The sequence below is a fragment of the Strigops habroptila genome, chromosome 13, assembly GCF_004027225.2.
Source record: "Strigops habroptila isolate Jane chromosome 13, bStrHab1.2.pri, whole genome shotgun sequence".
NCBI classification, from domain to species: domain Eukaryota; kingdom Metazoa; phylum Chordata; class Aves; order Psittaciformes; family Psittacidae; genus Strigops; species Strigops habroptila.
Window position 1 is genome coordinate 11,879,691 of NC_044289.2, and position 17,597 is coordinate 11,897,287.

A 17,597-nucleotide genomic window follows, 5' to 3' on the forward strand; every position below is an offset into this window, starting at 1 on the left:
TGGCCCCGTACCTGGTGGGGCACCCGAACACGTGTCCCCCTCTCTGTCTCCCTGCAGGGGAATGACCCCCGGGGAAGCGGAGATCCACTTCCTGGAGAACGCCAAGAAGCTCTCCATGTACGGGGTGGACCTGCACCACGCCAAGGTACATGGCCATGGGGCTGCCAGAGCAATGGCCAGTGCCACCCCATCCTGCCCTGCTGTTTGCACACCCCTCCCTGCCCAAGCCCTTCCTCCCACAATGAAGGTTGAACAAGGACGTGGCTCTGGATGGCTTTATGTTGGAGCAGAGGACCTCCAGAGATCCAGCCTCAACCAATCTGTGTGATACAGTGACCTGTCTGTCAGCCAGTCCCCTGTAGTAGAGCACCAAGCGGGAGGGAGCATGGCACTGCTGGCTGGATTGGTTCTTACTGGGCAGCTGAGTAGTCCCCTCCTGTCCCTTTTGCTTCCTCCAGGACTCAGAAGGCATCGATATCATGCTGGGTGTCTGTGCCAACGGCCTCCTCATCTACAGGGACCGGCTGAGGATCAACCGCTTTGCCTGGCCCAAGATCCTCAAAATTTCCTACAAGAGGAGCAACTTCTACATCAAGATCCGCCCGGGTGAGGTGGGTGCCACGTGCCAGTGCAGCCCCGGGCACTGCAGGGTGTCTGCCATGCTGGACTGCGGCTGCCTGGTGGGGATGTCCTCACCTGGCTCCAGCCTCTGCCCCAAAGGTCCCAAGTTAATGCCCACGCTGGCCAAGAGAGCACATCTCCTGTGGCATATGGAGGCTTTCAGCAAGTGCTTTCTTGTTCATGCTCTTCTCACTGGCAAAGTGACTTCAGCAGGCTGAGGGCGCCCCAGGCTCCTTTCCCCACCAGCCCGATGCTGTGAGCCCACTGGTGTAAAGAGGTCACCCAGCAAGGGAGGATGAGGGCTATTTTTGACGTGTCTTCTACATTTCACATGCTTTTTTGTTCATTTTCCAACTTTATTTTCACTCTTTTCACTTTGATGTGCACTGATGGGAGAATGCATTTCCACCCACATTCTCCAGCAGGCAGGAGGGCAAGGACAGTGCATCTAAAATGGAGAGTAATGCCCTCTCGGCAAGTTGAGCTGTTAAAAGGGTTTTGTTTCTTGAGGGAATTTATCTTGTGCTAAAAAGCCATTTACAGTTGAGGAAAGTGCTTAGGCCAAAAGTGTTGGGGTGTAATCTCACCACCCAATAGGGCTGGGCATGGACCTTCCCAGCACTGCTTTGAAGAAGACTTCTTCTGCATGGTCATGGCTCCTGCCAGGGGAACCTGAGGGCCTTGGCAAGGCAGGTCCCATCCCATCATATCATTTAGGGCAGGATCTGCCTATAACAGCGTGTCTCTGTCTCCCCCAAGTACGAACAGTTTGAGAGCACCATTGGCTTCAAGCTGCCCAACCACCGCTCTGCCAAGCGTCTCTGGAAGGTCTGCATAGAGCATCACACCTTCTTCAGGTGAGGAAGACCTTCTCCAGGCCTCCCTTCTTGGAGGCAGACACGCGGTGGGTACACATGGGGGGCATGGCTGGGGTTGCTGATGGCATTCCACCTCTCTCACACCTAGGCTGGTGTCCCCGGAGCCACCTCCCAAGGGATTCCTGGTGATGGGCTCCAAGTTTCGGTACAGCGGGCGCACGCAGGCGCAGACCCGGCAGGCCAGCGCCCTCATTGACCGCCCGGCTCCCTTCTTTGAGCGCTCCTCCAGCAAACGGTACACCATGTCTCGCAGCCTTGACGGAGGTATGCCCCAAATTGGGGAGGGGGAGGGAGATTGGTCGCTGGCGGGAGCGAAGGGGATGCTGTTCGCCTCATCTGGCAGGGTTGCAGGAGCCAACAGGCTTCCTTCCGGAGGCTGTCCCCAACTGCATCCCCATGGCACCCCGAGTGATAGCTTAGATTCCACATGAGCAGGGGGACGGGGTTGGGCAGCTTAGGGATGGGCCCCCCCAGCTCCCTGTGTGCTGGGACCCCCTGCTGTGGGACACTGAAGGCTTCTCAGCCCCCAGGTCTGAGCTGGCAGGGCTGGGGACAGGGGCTGTGGGGCTGGGGAGGGTTTGGGGCTGGCAGGGCTGGGGTGACCTGGGCTCTCCCCCATGGGCAGAGTTCTCGCGCCCGGCCTCCGTCAGCGAGAACCACGACGCCGGGGCGGAGGGCGAGAAGCGGGATGAGGACGGTGAGTTTGGCAGCAGGAGACGGTCCGAGACAGAGGACGAGGAGGTGACCACCCCGACGAAGATCAAGGAGCTGAAGGTACAGATGAGATGGGCAGAGGAGGATGGATGGAGGGGGTAGGCTGGCTCACATCTGGAGAGGGCAAGCAGGGGACCAGGCACAGCAGCAGGGCTGGGTTGCAGGCAGGAAGGGTCACCTCGGGGTACAGTCCGCTGCATCCCTTTCTCCACCAGCTGTGCCGCAGGCTGGTGGGATTCTTGGGACATGGCACTTGGCCTCACCAGTGGAAATGGGACTGTCACACATGCTTGGCTCAATTCTGATTCCCCAGGTCTCCAGGTAGTCACAAGGTTCATCCCAAGGCAGGGCTGGATCTGGGAGCAGCCCCGCTCTGGGACAGGGGTGGGGATGGGGACAGGCCAAGCACACTGGGCACCCACTCCCCGCCCTGTCCCCCAGGCTGGCCCAGGGACACCCCAGCCTGTTTTAGCCCCACGCTGCAAGGGGAGGGGGGATCTGGCCCTTCTGAACCCCGCCAGCCCGTCGACTTAACTGTGATGTTTGTGACAAGTTCCCTCGACTGACCCTGCTGGTTACTTTTAACCCTCTCTTTGCTGCCAGCCGGAGCACGAAACAACCCCCAGGCACAAGCAGGAGGTATTCTCTCTCTGGAGTATCTTAGTCCTCATTGGTGCATCATATTGTCCATCCTTTCCAAAGCAACACTGTGTGTCACCCTATTTACTGGAATACAAGATGCACTGGGGCAGGGGGTTGGATGCTAGAGAAGCCCGATGAGCAGACAGCTGGGGGTCTGCCCCAGCGCGCACACGGCATCTTCTATCCCACTAAGTAAGGTAGTCCTAATCGTACGTGTGAGCAAGAGCCCTCCCAAGGTGCAACGGCGCCGAGTCCTTGGCCTGTTGGGAAGACCTGGCTTCTGCTCCTGTTCCTGAGTGCACCATGTCCTCGCCTCGTGTCTCCTCTCTGCCCAGCCCTACAGCCATAGCTCCCGTGCAGGCTGGTCCCATCGCTCCCACTGACACCCTGACCCGTGCTCTGCTTTTGCCTGACCCAATCTGCCACTGTCACCCACCCTGCTCTCCCGCAGCCTGGTTCTGCTCCACAGGGAGCCGGCTGAGCTCCCCACGGCTCTGCGGCTGCCAGCCCACCCCACCGGGGGCAAATGAACAGCGTCAAGCTGCACCAGGGGAGGTTTAGACTGGATATTAGGAGCAATTCCTTCTCCAAAGGGTGCTCAGGCATTGGAACAGGCTGACCAGGACAGTGGTGGAGTCACTGTCCCTGGACGTGTTCACACAGCATGTAGACGAGGCCGTCAGTGCCATGGGTTAGTGGTGGCCTTGGCAGTGCTGGGGAATGGTTGGACTTGGTGATCTTAAAGGTCTTTCCAACCTGGTTGATTCTGTGAGTCTCTGAGCTGCCTTCAGTGCCAGCACCAGCACCCATCCCCATGCCAGAGGGCAGCTGCCTGGCTCTGCTTGGCTGGAGTGCCGGCTGTTGCAGAGAAGAGGGAGGCTGTGCCCTCCCCTGCACAAACTCCCATGTCCGTGGTGGGCCCTGATCAGGAATGATTCATCCCAGCCTAGAATCTGCAGCTGCTCCCTGGGGTTACCTCTCCACTCACAGTGGAACATGGATCTTCACTAGGGGTATCCATAGGGGCAAACACAGCCGGGTGATGGGGTTTGCACCACACAGCCCTCAGCATCCCGCTCGGCACCGCAGGCAGACCCTGCCGGGGTAGTGGGCACCGGTCCCAGTCCCTCCCCTGGCCACCTCATTGCTTCCCCTGCTGCATGTGCATGTGCTGCTCGCCCGGCGCACCCCGAGCCCAGAGGTGGGCAAACCATGAAGCACTTCTCCACAGCTCCATGGGCAAGTCTTTTCCATGAGCTGCGCTGAGCCTTCAGGGTGTGTAAAATTTGGTAGGGCTTTTCATGGGACTCTCTTGGGTCTCTGGGCTGTTGCTGAGGAGAAATATTGGGGAAGTATTTTAGGTGGCTCCTTTCGAACCTCAAAAGAGGTTTGAGTTTGAAGCAAAGCGGTTCTTGCTCTTGCTGGTTCTTGCTCTGAGCCGGTTTGCCCACCTCTGCGGCAGGGCCAAGGGAGCCACCCTGGTGCCTGTACCGTCACCAAACGATGCTCTGATGCCCAAACCCCACCTTGCACTCAAGCGGTCTGAGCTGTCCTCTCTCCACAGCAGGCTAAACCCCACCTCAGGCTGCTGTTGGGCCCAGGCTGCTCCATGGCGATCCAGGCTTGGATCCATGCTGGACATCTCCAACCTCCTGCCCTTCAGCAGAAGCCCACTTCAAAGGAGCTCCATTGGAAATGCCAGTTTCCTGCCCTGCTGGGGCAAAGCCTCAGGCTCCCTTTGTGCCTGGCATGACAGAGCAGCAGAGGAGGCTGCTGGTATTTCCAATAGGGCTCGATCCTTTGCTGATCCCAAGGGAGAGCCAACTCTCTTCCTCCAAGTGGCTTAGCTTGCCCTCAGCAGGCCGTGCTGGAGATGCCAAAGGGGCATGCTGTGCCCATCACGGAGGGAAGCCTGCCACACACATTCGGCCACGTACTGCCTTTTTGCTGCTCCCTGCAATGGTCTTAGTGAGAACTGCAGACCACGGTGCTCTGACACGCTGTTCATTTGGCCCTTGAGACCCTAAATTCAGGCCGAATGTGAAGCAAACCCTCCCAGTGCTCTTGCTTATCTCTTTTGCCTTGGCTGGTGCTTTAATCGTAGTTTATCTTCCTCTCTCCTTCCCCAAGTTTTTAGACAAGCCAGAAGATGTTTTGCTGAAGCATCAGGCCAGCATCAATGAGCTGAAACGGACCCTGAAAGAGCCCAACAGCAAGCTGGTTCACAGGGACCGGGACAGGAGGCTGCCTTCCTCACCAGCCTCTTCCTCACCCAAGCACGAGGATGAAACACCAAAGGGAACCCCAGAAAAGGCCAGCGAGGTTTGTTCCGCTGCTTCTCTCATGGAGGGGATGAGGCTGTTTGCAGGGAGGTGTTCCTTAGCTGTTGGCCTCCTGCGCTACCTTGGTGGTGGAAATTACATGATGGGGACATGGGGTGGAGGGAGGAGACCTTTGTCCAGGCCGTTTTCTCCAAGTTTTGTAAGGAGCTAACCATTTTCACACTGCTGGCAGTGATCTCCCCTTGTGCCCAGGCACTGCATGGTGTTGAGCTTCTCATCCTTCTCCAGAGGGCTGTGTTTTGGGGGTATGTGAGAGTTGGGCTGTGGCTTTGTTACCCCATGAGGTGGGGCTTTCCTCACCCCTCACATCAGCAGGGCTGCCTCGGGGCTGCGCCCACGGGGTGTCCTCAGCAAAGCAGGACCCCGCGCTGCGCAGAGGTGCCCCATGGTGCTCTCACCTGCCAGGACCTGGGTGGTGGGAGTGGGTGGAGGGGCGGGTGGTGTCACACCAACATCCTGCACGCACATCCTCCCTGCTGGCTTTGTGGTGGGACCACGAGTGTGAAAGGAAGAGAGCTGGAATTGGGGGTGCCAGGACTCGCAGAGCCCCCAGTGCTGTGTGAGGCGTGTGGATGTGGCACAGATGGATGCTCTGTGGTGCTGGGTTCTTGGTTGGCTTAGGACAGGCAGTGTGTGGCAAGGGCATCCCTGCTGCCAGCCTGGATGCCCTCTCCCTGCTTGCTCTCCACTATGTGGTGTTCTCTCCCCCAGGGTGGCTCTGGAGCCAGTTCTGTGCCCATTCCACTGGGGATGGCTCCAGGCAGGGGGGATCCACACACGAGGCCCACTCCCTCCTGAGGATGTGGGGCTGGGCTGCAAGGAGGGTGTGGGGTGGCTGGGTAGGAGCTGTCTGCAGGGGATTCATGGTATGCATGTATACCTGCTGGTCCCCAGCACCACGCAGAGGTGAGCTCATGGCCCTTCATCTACGCACTGACGTGGGAAGAGGGACTTCACGCCACATCTCTTTTACAAGCAAATATATAAAGTGCAGAGATGTAAATGGAGCATCTAGAGCTGGCATAGCTGTGACCTCTATCCATCTATCCATCCATCCATGCATCCATCCACCCCCCTACCCATTTGTTCCTTCATTCCTTCTCATACTCTGTCTCTCTCTGTCTCTCTCTCTCTCTTTTTCTCTCTTTCTCTGTGGGTGCTGGGGTTTCCATGCTGGCACAGACGATAGAAGAGGACACCCTAGACGATTTTGCATCTGACCACGGAGCTTCCCTAAGCATGGAGTCTTTCACGCAGAAAAGCCTTGTCTCCTCTCCTGAGGTTGTCACCATCCTCTTTCACTCTCCCCCTGCCCTGCCCTCATGGTTTTACCCCCTCCTGGGGCCCTCCAGCCTGCCGAGGTGGCTCCTTGCCCTCTGAGCAGAGCTTGAGCCATTTGCTGCCCCTCCTGGGTGGGTCCCCTCTGGCAATGGGCAGGATCCCTCACCAGGGCACGGTGAAATCTGTTCCCCTGACTGTTTATTCTGGGCTGTGAGACAGGGTCCTGGGAGAGACCTTCCAGTGGAGCCCCAGTGTTACCCCCAGGGCTGGCTGCTCTCTGGGTGAGGGGGCCACAGTGGAGACCTGGGGTTCCCGAGGCAGTGCTGACCCTATGGCAAAGGTGGGTGTCTGCTTCATGTGTAAGCAAGCAGCTACAAGCCACCTTTAGCAATCCTTTGTGCTTTCCTTTCACTTTGGCTGCAGTTAGTTATAGTTCCCCAGGCCTCCTGAAGTAGGGTATGTCTGAAGGCGTCAAAAATGTTGGACTTAAGTCATGCTGCCTTCAATGCCTTCGATGTCACCCAAGAGCCCAGGGGTGAGGAATGCGGGCTCTCAGCCCTGCTTGGATGCAGGGTTTATCTCACACAATGGTGGTTGCTTCCAAGGATAGACAAGAGAAGAAAACTGGTCTTTGAGACTTGGTTCTAAACCAGCCTGGGCTTTCCAGCAGACCCAAGGCAGCAGCCAAGTTAGTGGTAATGTTGCTTTCATGGGCCAAACCCAGCTGTGAAAGACCTTGGTGCAACCCGGTGCTCCTGGCAGTCTCTGGCTGTCTCTGTTGCGATTTCCATGGATTAGGAAGAAGTAAAACCTGCATTGGAGGCAGGTGTGGAGGAAGGGACCTGGAGAGCAGGCAATGATTGGTAAAGGGATATTAGAGAACCATGTGCGAGCGATGCTGCAGGGAGTAAGGTCCCTTTCAACCCAAACCACCCTGTGATTCTATGATTTTTTCACTATTTCTGATTCTCTTCCTTGTGGAAGCCCTTCCGCTAGTAATTGTTTTCCTCCTTTCTCACTCTCCTCTAATCTCACCTTTTTTTCCCTTCTCTCTTGTTCTGCTTCCCTCTTCCCCCCTCTTTCCCCTTATTCAATATCAGTTATTAGGTTTCCAGTTTGGGCACGACTGCTCCAAACACTCACCCTGCTCCCCTGCATGGGGCATCGTTCACGTTTTCATGGATTCTTTTCCCAGTTAGAGCAGGCAGCCAGCCCTCCCTCACTGGGGCTGGAGAACAGCCTGGTGCCACAGCCTGCAGAAGTGATGATTCTGCCATGGGCAGAGCCAGCCCCATGGTGAACGCTGCAGAACCATGTCCCAGCATTGCCCTTTGTGCGTGTGCTGCCTAGGGTAGGGTGGTTGGGGAGGCTGCTGGGCTTCTGCATTGATGCAAGTCTGTCTTCTCATGGATTATTTTCTGTCTTCTGCTCTAGCAGTGGTTGAATTTTAGCAGTGCTTTGTTCTTGCTCTTGTGAAGTCTTTAGCTGTCCTGCAGGACAAACGCAGAAGTACAAAGTGTACAGTAATCTAGTTTCCTCCCCTGCGCAGCAGCACGCATACGCTGTGTGGTATATCACTTACCCACTGTGTCCTTGCTGCAGGATACTCCACAACCTTTGCTTGGTCCTTGCTGGTCCATAGCTGTCTCAGCTGCCAAGCTTGTGGTTGTCTTTTACATTTCACAGGTAACCTCTTACGGGTTACATTTTCTGAACCATTTGGTTTCAGCATTGCCTGAAACCTCTGCTGAATAATTGCTTCTGATGAGATTTCCCTGGAGAGCTGGAAAGGAAGGATGGTCTTTGGGGTGAATCTGAGCTGCAGCATCTGGTAGGAAGGGGAAAGGGTCTTTCTGATGCCTGAAGGTGGTTTCTTTTCTTGCTCATGCTCTTGGCAGCTCGAATAGTTTTAGGGCACATGGATGAAGCTGAGAGTGAAGCTACTCAAAACGCAGACCTTTGCTTACAATGAAATCGCACCCTTTGCTCAGGAGATTGCCAGATCTGGCTGAAAACAGGAGTCAGATGGGGAGTCCCAGTTGAGAGATGCCCCAATGGCTGTTAATGTGTCTACTGGAGCATTGCTCCTGCTCCTGTGCTTCCAACAAAGCTGCAGATATGTCAGTGAACCACCACCCAAAACAAAACATGGTCCCTGGAGAGAATAGAGGGGCTCAATCCCTGTCACAGCATCAAATCCCTTATTTTCAGTCCCTTCTCTCCACCAACAAGTTGCCAGGCTCTTTGTATAGACCCTGCCTCAACTCCTGCATGAATAATAAGAATACTACTACTTTAGTCAGCCCTGTCTGAGGCAGATCAGCTTTCTGTTACTCATGACAGCAGTCACCAGCAGTTAGGTAAAGTATGTTTGATGCTAACTCTTCTTGCTCCAATTGCAATGCAGGGCTCGGAGCATTGGGTATTTATAGAGAGAGAAACTCCTAGAGTGGAAGCAGTAGCTCTAAGGAAAGCTCTGGGAGTCAAGAAAGAAGCACGTGCAGGTACCTCAGAGGTGAAAATGAGCACGAGCGTATCCAAGGTGGAGATGGCAGTAGGGAAAGCCAAGGAAGTGACAGGCCAGGAAGAGCCAGCAGATGCAGCCCTGGATATCCGGACAAGAGCAAAGATGATCGCTAGTCCTGAGGATTTTGAGTCTGTCTGGGAGGATGAGATCTATGAGAAGGAAACCAGGGGGGAGCCCAGCCAGGAGGCAGAGCGCCTGCCAGCTGAGAGCAAAGAGGAGCCCCAAGAGCAGGGCAAAGAAGTAACCACCGGTGAGCCAGGTCTGCCCAAGCCATGTCAGCAGCCTGAAGAGAAGCAAAGGGCCAAGACTGTGGGGCCAGAGCCTCCCCAGGGGGAAAACGAAGTGGTGTCCAAGGAACGTGCCTCTGCAGCCTGCAGGAAGCAGGAGGCCAAAGTGCCGGCCGCAGCCACAGAGCTCATTAAAATCAAAGTGAAGGCTAATGACGACACCTCGGAGACTTCTGCAACCCAGAGGATCATCTACTTGGGAGATGCAGAGGGAGAGGAGAAGGGCAGTAAAAACCTGTTCTCGGAGACTGCTGCATGGCTTGGCTTGGAGGAGAGTGCAGAAGCTGCTGTGAATGCACTCAGGGAGGGATCTGGGCACATGGTATCTGCAGCAGAAGAGTTCCAACCCCCATCCTCAGCAAGTCAGCAACACAGGGCAGCATCTGGAAAACCTGCCGAAGCACTGGAGCAGCCCTGGGCAGGCTGGGATGGGACCAGGCAGGAGGAAGGGCTGCCCTTACAGCAAGAGAAAGCATCTGCTGGTCAGACAGGCTGCAGAGCACCCGAGGGAGGTGAAGCCCTACCGAGTTCCCAAGAGGTGGGACCAGAGGATACGGATCTGCAAAGTCCAGTGGGAGGCTCGAAGCCATGTGGCCTGGAAGGGGGTGGCCATGGGGTTGAGGATCACAAAGGGAGCCCAATACAGAGCCCAGATATCTGCATGGCAGTGGAGGGGATCTCAGGAACAATTGGTGACAAGGAAGAAAGTGCCAGAGTGGTTCTTCAGATGGAAGAGATAGAGACCCAGTCACCTCCATCAGCTGTTACTGAGCAGGGCCACCCTCGCACCACCACAGGCTCAGAGGGGGATAAACCCAGCTCTCCTGCCCCTATGCTCTTTCCTCATCAGTCCACCCCTGTCCCTGCAGAGCCAGCTCCGGGCACTGAGCCTGAGGACAGAGATGCATCCCAGGTCACCAGCCCTGTGAGAGGTGTGGGCATAGCCAAGGATGTGAACCCCTCAGCAGAGGTGGCATACAAAGAAGCAAGCCCTGTGGAAGGCAAAGGAGCACCCAAGGATGTGAGCCCTGTATCAGAGGTGGCAATACCCTGGGGCACCAATCCTGAATGTGAAGAACAACCCCAAGACATTGCATGGAAACCATGCCAAGATGCAAGTCCTGTTGCAAGAGGACTAACCCAAAACACAGATGCTGCAGCAGAGCTGATCCAGGTCAGAGACCCAGCCACAGGGGAAGTGGCCCAGGACATGGACCCTGTCACAGCAAGGGCAACCCAGAGCAAAGTCCCTGCCACAGAAGAGCCACTCCAGGAGGAGAAGCCCATGATAAAAGAGCTCTCATCAGGGAAGCTGACCAGAGGTGAAGGCTGTGGGGTGGAAGAATTGTCCCATGACAAAAGCCCTTGCATGGAAGAGCTACCTCCCAAGGTAGAAGAACCAGAACAACAGGCCATAATAAGAGACTTGCTTCAAGAGGGTCCCATGGCTGGAGAGCTGCTCCACACTGCACATCCCAAAGTGCAAGAGCCACCCTGGGACTTGGAATTTAATGTAGGACAAGATCTGCAGAGCAGGAGCCCTACAGTAGGAGAAACTGCCAGGGACAATGACCTTGCCCTGGGGCAGCCAATGCAGGATAAGTCCCCTCCCAAAGAAGATGCTGGTGTCCTGCAGTCCAACTCACCTGTAGCAGGATTGTGTCAAGGAAGCAAGACGTACCGGCTCTCTACCTTGATCTTTGAAGGCGGGGAAGAGCTGCAAGTGAGCAGTGGGGCACATCCAATAGAGTCTGGGTCATTGATGTGTATGGCTGGGAGGACAGGAGCTGTGTCCAAGGAGCATGGAGATGTGGCCTCAGGTAGCTGCCAGGACAGCGAGAGCTACAGGAAAACCTCCGTGGCCTCTAAGATTAAGATGTTTGAGCAAAGCGAAGTGGAGCGAAGGACAGCCCAGGAGGAACAAGAGTGTATGCCTGAAGCTGAGACATCAGCAAAAGCAAAGGGGAAGACGGGTCTGGCGGTGCCTCCAGTGGGACCTGCATCCAGTGTGGGCTCATCAGCCCTCGGGCAAGGGGCTGGTTCAGGAGACACCTCCCAGGCTCTGTCTCTGAAGGAAGATGTTTCTGTTGACCTGGAGCACGAAGGAGAAGACAGTGCTGACCTGGCCTCCCCCGACTCTGGCTGTGAACTCACACTGGCGGAAGCCGTGGTAACTCTTCCAATGAACTGTCCGGATGGAAAGTTCATGCGCATGTTGTGTGGCTCTTTATGATCATGTCCAGTGGCTCCCCACACATCCATTGACTGACAGCAGTCGCTTTGCATCCCCTGTCCTTTTATGTATGTGTGTGTGGTCAGGCTTCTTTGCTGAACGCAGACCCGCTGGCCAGCTGGCTCATCAGCTTTTGTTTTGTGACACCCCCCTCCCAACATCTTGGCTCCCTGGAGAATGCCCCTCACTAAACCCAAGAGCGGGCACCTGAGCTTCATGGCCAGGAGCAAGAAAGGGAGACGGGGGGTGGCTGGAGGAGCTGTGACTGTCACAGACATGCACACACACACACAGCAGCAGCGTGCCCATGCTTCCAGCTTCACCCTCGCATTTCTTACGTTGATATCCCTTCTTGCTTAGCTCGCCGGCCTCACCCACCCTCCCCTGTCTTGGGCAAGCTGGTGGCTGGATGATGAAATAGCTTTCTTCGTTCTTGTAAGCACTAGATCAGCTCCTGTAGAGTTCATTTCCTTACCACTAACCGTTTTCTCTAATCCAGAGCAAATCTCAGGAACCAAGTGGGGAAGAAAAGGATTTATCTGACCCGTCAATAAAATCCAGCCTGAAAGAAGAGAATTTAAAGACTGCTGTTCCAGTGGTCTTCCAGGTCTCAGTGCTGTTTTACTAACTGCTTCTTACTGTAGTATGAAAGCTCACCTTAACCAGCCGAGGGCTGTGTGCTTCCAGCTCCTCTCCCCTTTGCAGAGCTGTTGTGTATATATTTATACATACACACACACACACACACACACAAATATGTATGCAGGTGTGTTCCTCTTGAGTTTGTTTGACACCCTGTTTCTCATACCTCTCAACCTCCCGGCAGTACCAAGGAAAGGTTGTGCCAGCACAGCCTGGCTCATTGGGGGTGGCTCTGGCTGCAAACACTTGGACCAGAGTCCAGGCGGTGGGTTTCCTCTGGCATCAGTGTCCTTAGAGCTGTTCCTAAGGGAGAACTGCCTAGAGCAAGATACAAAGTCCAGCAATGGGTCTAGATTTCCCATGGCTTCATGGCAAAGCGTGGTGAGGGGAGATGTACCCTCTGATGGTGGAGTTGAGAGGTATGTCCGTGTCTGGAGAAGAGCTGATGGAGGGAGGTCATCCCTTGGCTCTGAGCGTGCTGTCAATTACACTGACCAAACCCTCATCCCTAAGGCTCACCTTGGCTGTGTGGGGCCTCTGGAGGGGGAGCGTTGTGTTGGTGGGGTTGGTCCTTCTCCCTGGGGTGATGCTCCATGGGTCTTTGCGCCTGCTCAGTGGAATTGGCACACTCCTTCGCTTCTCCTCCACCATGCGTGGCTGACGGGACCCTTTCCTTTCAAACTCTTCTCTCTTTCTTTCCCTTTGTTTGTTTCTGAGTGCCCAACCTGACTGACGTACAATAGCACTGGCGTCTGAGCTGTTTCTGAATGTCTCTTAGCAGACCTGTTGTTTTGCGTACATTTGCTTCCACCGGGTGCACTGACATGCCCCCAAGCTGGCCAAGCTTTTCTGTGTGACTGACCCTTCCTTGAGATGATTAATTACCAATGACTATTGGCAAAATCAGATTGAATAACCCTTCTGTCCCCACCCCACCCCGGCAAAGTCGCTGCTGTCAGGAAGGTTTCAGTCTCCATGCTTGAGTTGTGTTTGACTCGACTCTGTGATGTTTGCTGCAGCCTTCTTTCTCCTCCTCCTCCTCCCCACTTCCCTGTCGGCACTGCCAGCACTGCCACGCCACGCGGTGCTCACTGTCTCCGTCTGTCTCCACCATTGTGTCTCATTCAGAGAGCGGGCTTGAGGGAGGGCACAGAGGAGAGAGCTAAGCCACCGCGGCACAGGGCTCCTGAGAGTGACACCGGTGACGAAGAGCAGGACCAGGAGAAGGACTCGGTCTTTCTGAAGGACAACCACTTGGCCATCGAGCGCAAGTGCTCCAGCATCACGGTCAGTTCAACCTCCAGCCTTGAAGCAGAGGTGGACTTCACAGTGATTGGTGACTTCCATGGCACAGCATTTGAGGACATCTCCCGGAGCCTGCCCGAGCTGGACAAAGACAAGAGTGAAACGGAAGATGAAGGCCTGGTTTCCTTCCAGGACATTGACAAAGTAGTTCCTGGACTGGAAGAGGATGTCAAAGGCGGGGAGAAGGTCTCCCAGCCCAGGCCAGATGTCTCCCAGCTAGAGGTACCCAGGGATGCCATTCCACCAAGATTGTCTCAGTGCCATCATGCCTCCATGTTCCTTGTCCTGGTGCCCTGTATTGCCTCGCTGGTGTGCACTCCATGCTGGTTTGGAAGAGCATGCTAACTTTCAAACATCCCCAGGTTCCTGTCCAGTGTAGCTGTTTTCCACTGATGCACGCTGTCGTGTGTGTTGCATGGCTCTGTTGTGTGTTTTGTGCATCTGCTAAGCACGAGAAGTCATCATCGTCTCCTAATCCCCTGTGTTTGGCTGCCTACCCCGTCCCTCGCACCACTACAGCATGTCAGCAGCTGGGAAGGGCACGTGTCACTAACCAACGGGTCTGTCCTTGTGTTTTGCATGAAGTTAGTGACCAGTTTGTGTAGTGAAGAGCAATGTGCTGCCAACTAACCTCTCTGGTCATGCCGTAGCTGGGAGGGATTTACAGAGTAGCTTATGGGAGCTGCTCCAAAGCTCCTGGAGGGTCACTCCAGTGCTAGGAGTGATTATAAGAGGGCTAAGATGCATGCAGCATGTGTGTGGAACTTGAGTGTGCGCCACAGGGAGAGGACATATCTCATTTGAAGCCTGTCTTTGCCAGGGCAGCGCCGGGGCAGCCCTCCAGCCCTGGCAGGTAAGTCCCAAAAGCTGCCTGGAGCTGCCAGGGGGAGTCCAGACCTGGAGCCAGAAAGAAGCTGCAGGATTAGAGATAGTTTGGATTAGACTTGAATTAGACCCATCCTGGAAACTCTTGTGCGGAGCATCTGCCACCGTGGGCTCCAGGGTCACAGTGGGTCCATGGTCACATCAGCTCCATGGTGCCCCATGGCTGGCAGCGGGCAGGGGAGGCTGCTGGTTTGGGAATGCTGAGCATTACCTGCACAGGAGTCCTTGGCAGCTCCAGCTTCCTGTAGCAGGGAAGTGACAGAAACTTGTCTCCATTCCCCTGAGGTTGTGACACCCCAGGAGCTGCTAGAACCTGGTCCAAATCTTAACCTGCTGTGGGGCATGAGTGAAATGGATTTGGTGGGTCTCTTCCACCTTTTGAAGGCCAGTTTGACCTAACCCATGAACTCTATCCAAAAAATCCCTGAAAACCCCATGGACAAAGCATCAGGTCTGATTTGGGCTACATCAGTCACATGGGGCACTTTGTAGGTGGCTGTCTGCTCTTTGCCCAGGTAGGGCTCGGCGTGGTGCTTGCAGGACATCATACGTGTGTGGTACTTACAGGAGTAGGGCAGGGATGCTCTGCTCATGGGGGCGCAAGGAGTGCCCAGGGCTGTTGGCTTCGTGCCCCAGTGCCTGACTTGCTGTGTTTCTTCTGCAGTCATCAGCCCCGAAAACTGATGCTGTGACCATCGGCCAGGGGCTGGGCATGAAGAAGCCTGAAGCAGACGGCTCTGCTCCCCACCAGGTTGGCACCACAGATGCAGCCCAGGTGATGTGGTGGCTGCGTCCTCCTGTGGCCCTGCTCCATGATGGCTCTGCCGAGCCTCAGTCCAGCAAAACCTGTCCTCAGGCAGCAGTGCTGGGAGGGCAGAGGGCTGAATGGGGCAGTTGGGGGTCTCCGCTCACCCTTGTCTTTTTGGATTCATAGAATCATAGAATGGTAAGGGTTGGAAAGGATGTTAAGATCATCTAGTTCCCCAAAAGATCAAAACAAAGCCCACCCAGAGAGATTCTATGTGTATCCCTGGCCCCATCTGCCATGCTGCCAGGCAGTGCTGGCACACGGGGGCATCTCCAGAGAGCCACCATGCATGCTGTACCACGCATGTCCGTGGCCTCACTTCCCTCTGGCAGCAAGGACAGCCACAGTGTCCCTGTGAGTGTCACCCTGTCCCTGGCACCTCCAGGCTCACCAGGTTTCCTCTGCAGGTGGAAGGAGGCACTCCAGGCAGCAGGGACGCCACAGCCACTGCTCACGCTGGCACTGCAGAGACAGTAAGTGAGGCTGTCCCCTTGATACATGGGGGGAACCCTGCAGTCCCTCTGCCCCAGTGAAGGCAACTGGGACTAGTTGTGCTGGGAGGGACTCTGCCCCATCGGGGATGTGATCTGCTGTGTTTGCCCCTGCGTTGCATCTGAGCCAACGTGCCCATCTGCTCCTCTTTCAGGATCACAGCACCAAGGCTGGGAAAGGGGCCGTTCCCACGACAGACCTTCGCTCCCTCTCACCGGTGAGGGGGGGACATGGCACCGCCAGCCAGGCCAAGTGGTGGGGAGGGAGGGAAGCAGCCCTGGGGGCTGCGGTTGGTCCCACAGGACCCCCTTCTATGTTCCCAGCACTGGCACCCTTGGCCGGTGTGTTGTTACTGGGAAGAGCAAAGTGATGCTCAGAAGGTTGGGGTGCAAGATGGAGGGGGACTCCCTGCCCGTGGCTGTTCTCCTGTGCCAGAAACACACCTTGAGCATCTGCAGGAGGAGGATAATTCCTATTAAATAGCCCAGTCCCTGGTGAAGTCTCATAGTGGCCTGAGTTTTCCTGCTTTATTGCCTCATTTTGATCGCATCAAGCCTGGCCAAACGCCCCAGGCCTGTGCAGGGAGAACAGAGGACAAAGCTAAAGGTAGCCCGAGAGCTCTGCAGTTAAGGCAGCCCTCAGGATGGATGGGGAAGAGCGAAACTCAGCCATCAAATCATCTCCCTGCTGCAGAAGCCCTTTCCTGCAGCTCTGGGCTTGGAGTAGCTGTAGGAACCTCTCTCTGGCCCCCCCAAAACCTAGGTGCAGTTGGAAGCAGAGTGCAGTGGTTTTTCCCTTGCCACTCCGCTCCTGAGAGTAGTTGCATCCTGATAGGAAGGTCACAGCTCTTTGGGAGCCAGCACTGGGGGCTCCCCTGTGGCAGCCCCACTGATGCTGTTGCTCTCTGTCCTACAGATCACCAGCGGCTCTGCTGGGAAAGACGTGCTCACCAGCATATTCAGTGCCACTGCGGAAACCCTCTCAACTTCCACCACTACCCACGTTACCAAGGTAAGAGCAGCTCCAAAGGGCTAATGCAAGTCACTGAGATTTGAAGATGGGGGGATTTATATTATGGTTGGTACAGCAGAAAACACCCGTCGTCTCCTCACAAGCTGAAAAAGGCTATGCTGTCCCATGGGGGATGGCGAGCCAGCACAGCACCCCAATACCTGCTCTGAGTGCCCCATGCCCCAGCCGGCCAGGCATGACCATGGGGGACTGCGGGCAAGGACAGCCAGGTATTGGGTGTTCATCACCCATGTACCACCCTGTGAACACACGCTGTGCCCACCTCTATCTGCTGGTAGGTGGGAGGGCAGGGAGTGGAAGGGACTCTGAGTTGGCTGCCAGCAGCGTGTGTGCGGGTCCCTGCCCATGCAACTGGGGTGGATGTTTCCAGATGTACCTAGAGCCAGACCCCAGGTCCCCGGCCCAAGAAACCCACAGCACCAGTGCTGGAGTATGTCACCTTGTGTCAGCTATGAGAGGTGTGTTAGTGTGTGGTGTATTGGGTTTATTAGAGCTGAAGTGGCGCAGGCAAGGGGGAGTATGGTACGAAATGGAGGAGATGAGGCTGCATCAAAGGACCTCACCCATGGCCATTTCATTCCTCAATGAATCACACACGAATGTAAGCAGGAGCTCTGTGAGGACAGCTGTGGGTGAGTGCTTTCCTTCTTGTTGTGCAGACTGTGAAAGGAGGGTTTTCTGAGACCCGAATAGAGAAGCGCATCATTATCACAGGAGATGAAGACGTGGACCAGGACCAGGTAGGAGCAGGACACCCTGGCTTTGCCCAGCTCTGGCTGCCCGCAGCTGCAGCACCACATGCTTCTGGTTCTGCCTTGTACCCATTTACTCCTTCTCTCCAAAAACTGACCCCTGAGGCTCCAAACCTACCAGCTGAGTCCCGCAGTGCAGGTCCCCATGGGGTGCAG

The 17,597-nt window shown here is 55.7% G+C and overlaps 1 protein-coding gene across 11 annotated transcripts in view; it reads left to right on the plus strand.

Moving 5' to 3' along the window:
• Nucleotides 1-17,597, plus strand: part of EPB41L1 (erythrocyte membrane protein band 4.1 like 1) — a 58,498-nt gene that overhangs the window by 35,969 nt on the left and 4,932 nt on the right. For 3 of the 11 annotated variants that reach the window (XM_030502986.1, XM_030502988.1, XM_030502987.1), the window contains exons 9-22: nt 58-145; nt 459-611; nt 1,381-1,478; nt 1,588-1,763; nt 2,125-2,273; nt 2,817-2,852; nt 4,986-5,177; nt 6,380-6,478; nt 13,296-13,694; nt 15,022-15,132; nt 15,573-15,638; nt 15,812-15,874; nt 16,573-16,668; nt 17,349-17,429. In XM_030502986.1, coding sequence (XP_030358846.1) covers nt 58-145; nt 459-611; nt 1,381-1,478; nt 1,588-1,763; nt 2,125-2,273; nt 2,817-2,852; nt 4,986-5,177; nt 6,380-6,478; nt 13,296-13,694; nt 15,022-15,132; nt 15,573-15,638; nt 15,812-15,874; nt 16,573-16,668; nt 17,349-17,429 — 1,807 coding nt within the window. The remainder of the gene's footprint in view (nt 1-57; nt 146-458; nt 612-1,380; nt 1,479-1,587; nt 1,764-2,124; nt 2,274-2,816; nt 2,853-4,985; nt 5,178-6,379; nt 6,479-13,295; nt 13,695-15,021; nt 15,133-15,572; nt 15,639-15,811; nt 15,875-16,572; nt 16,669-17,348; nt 17,430-17,597) is intronic. The other 8 variants (XM_030502991.1, XM_030502992.1, XM_030502995.2 and 5 more) reach the window with 6 other exon arrangements.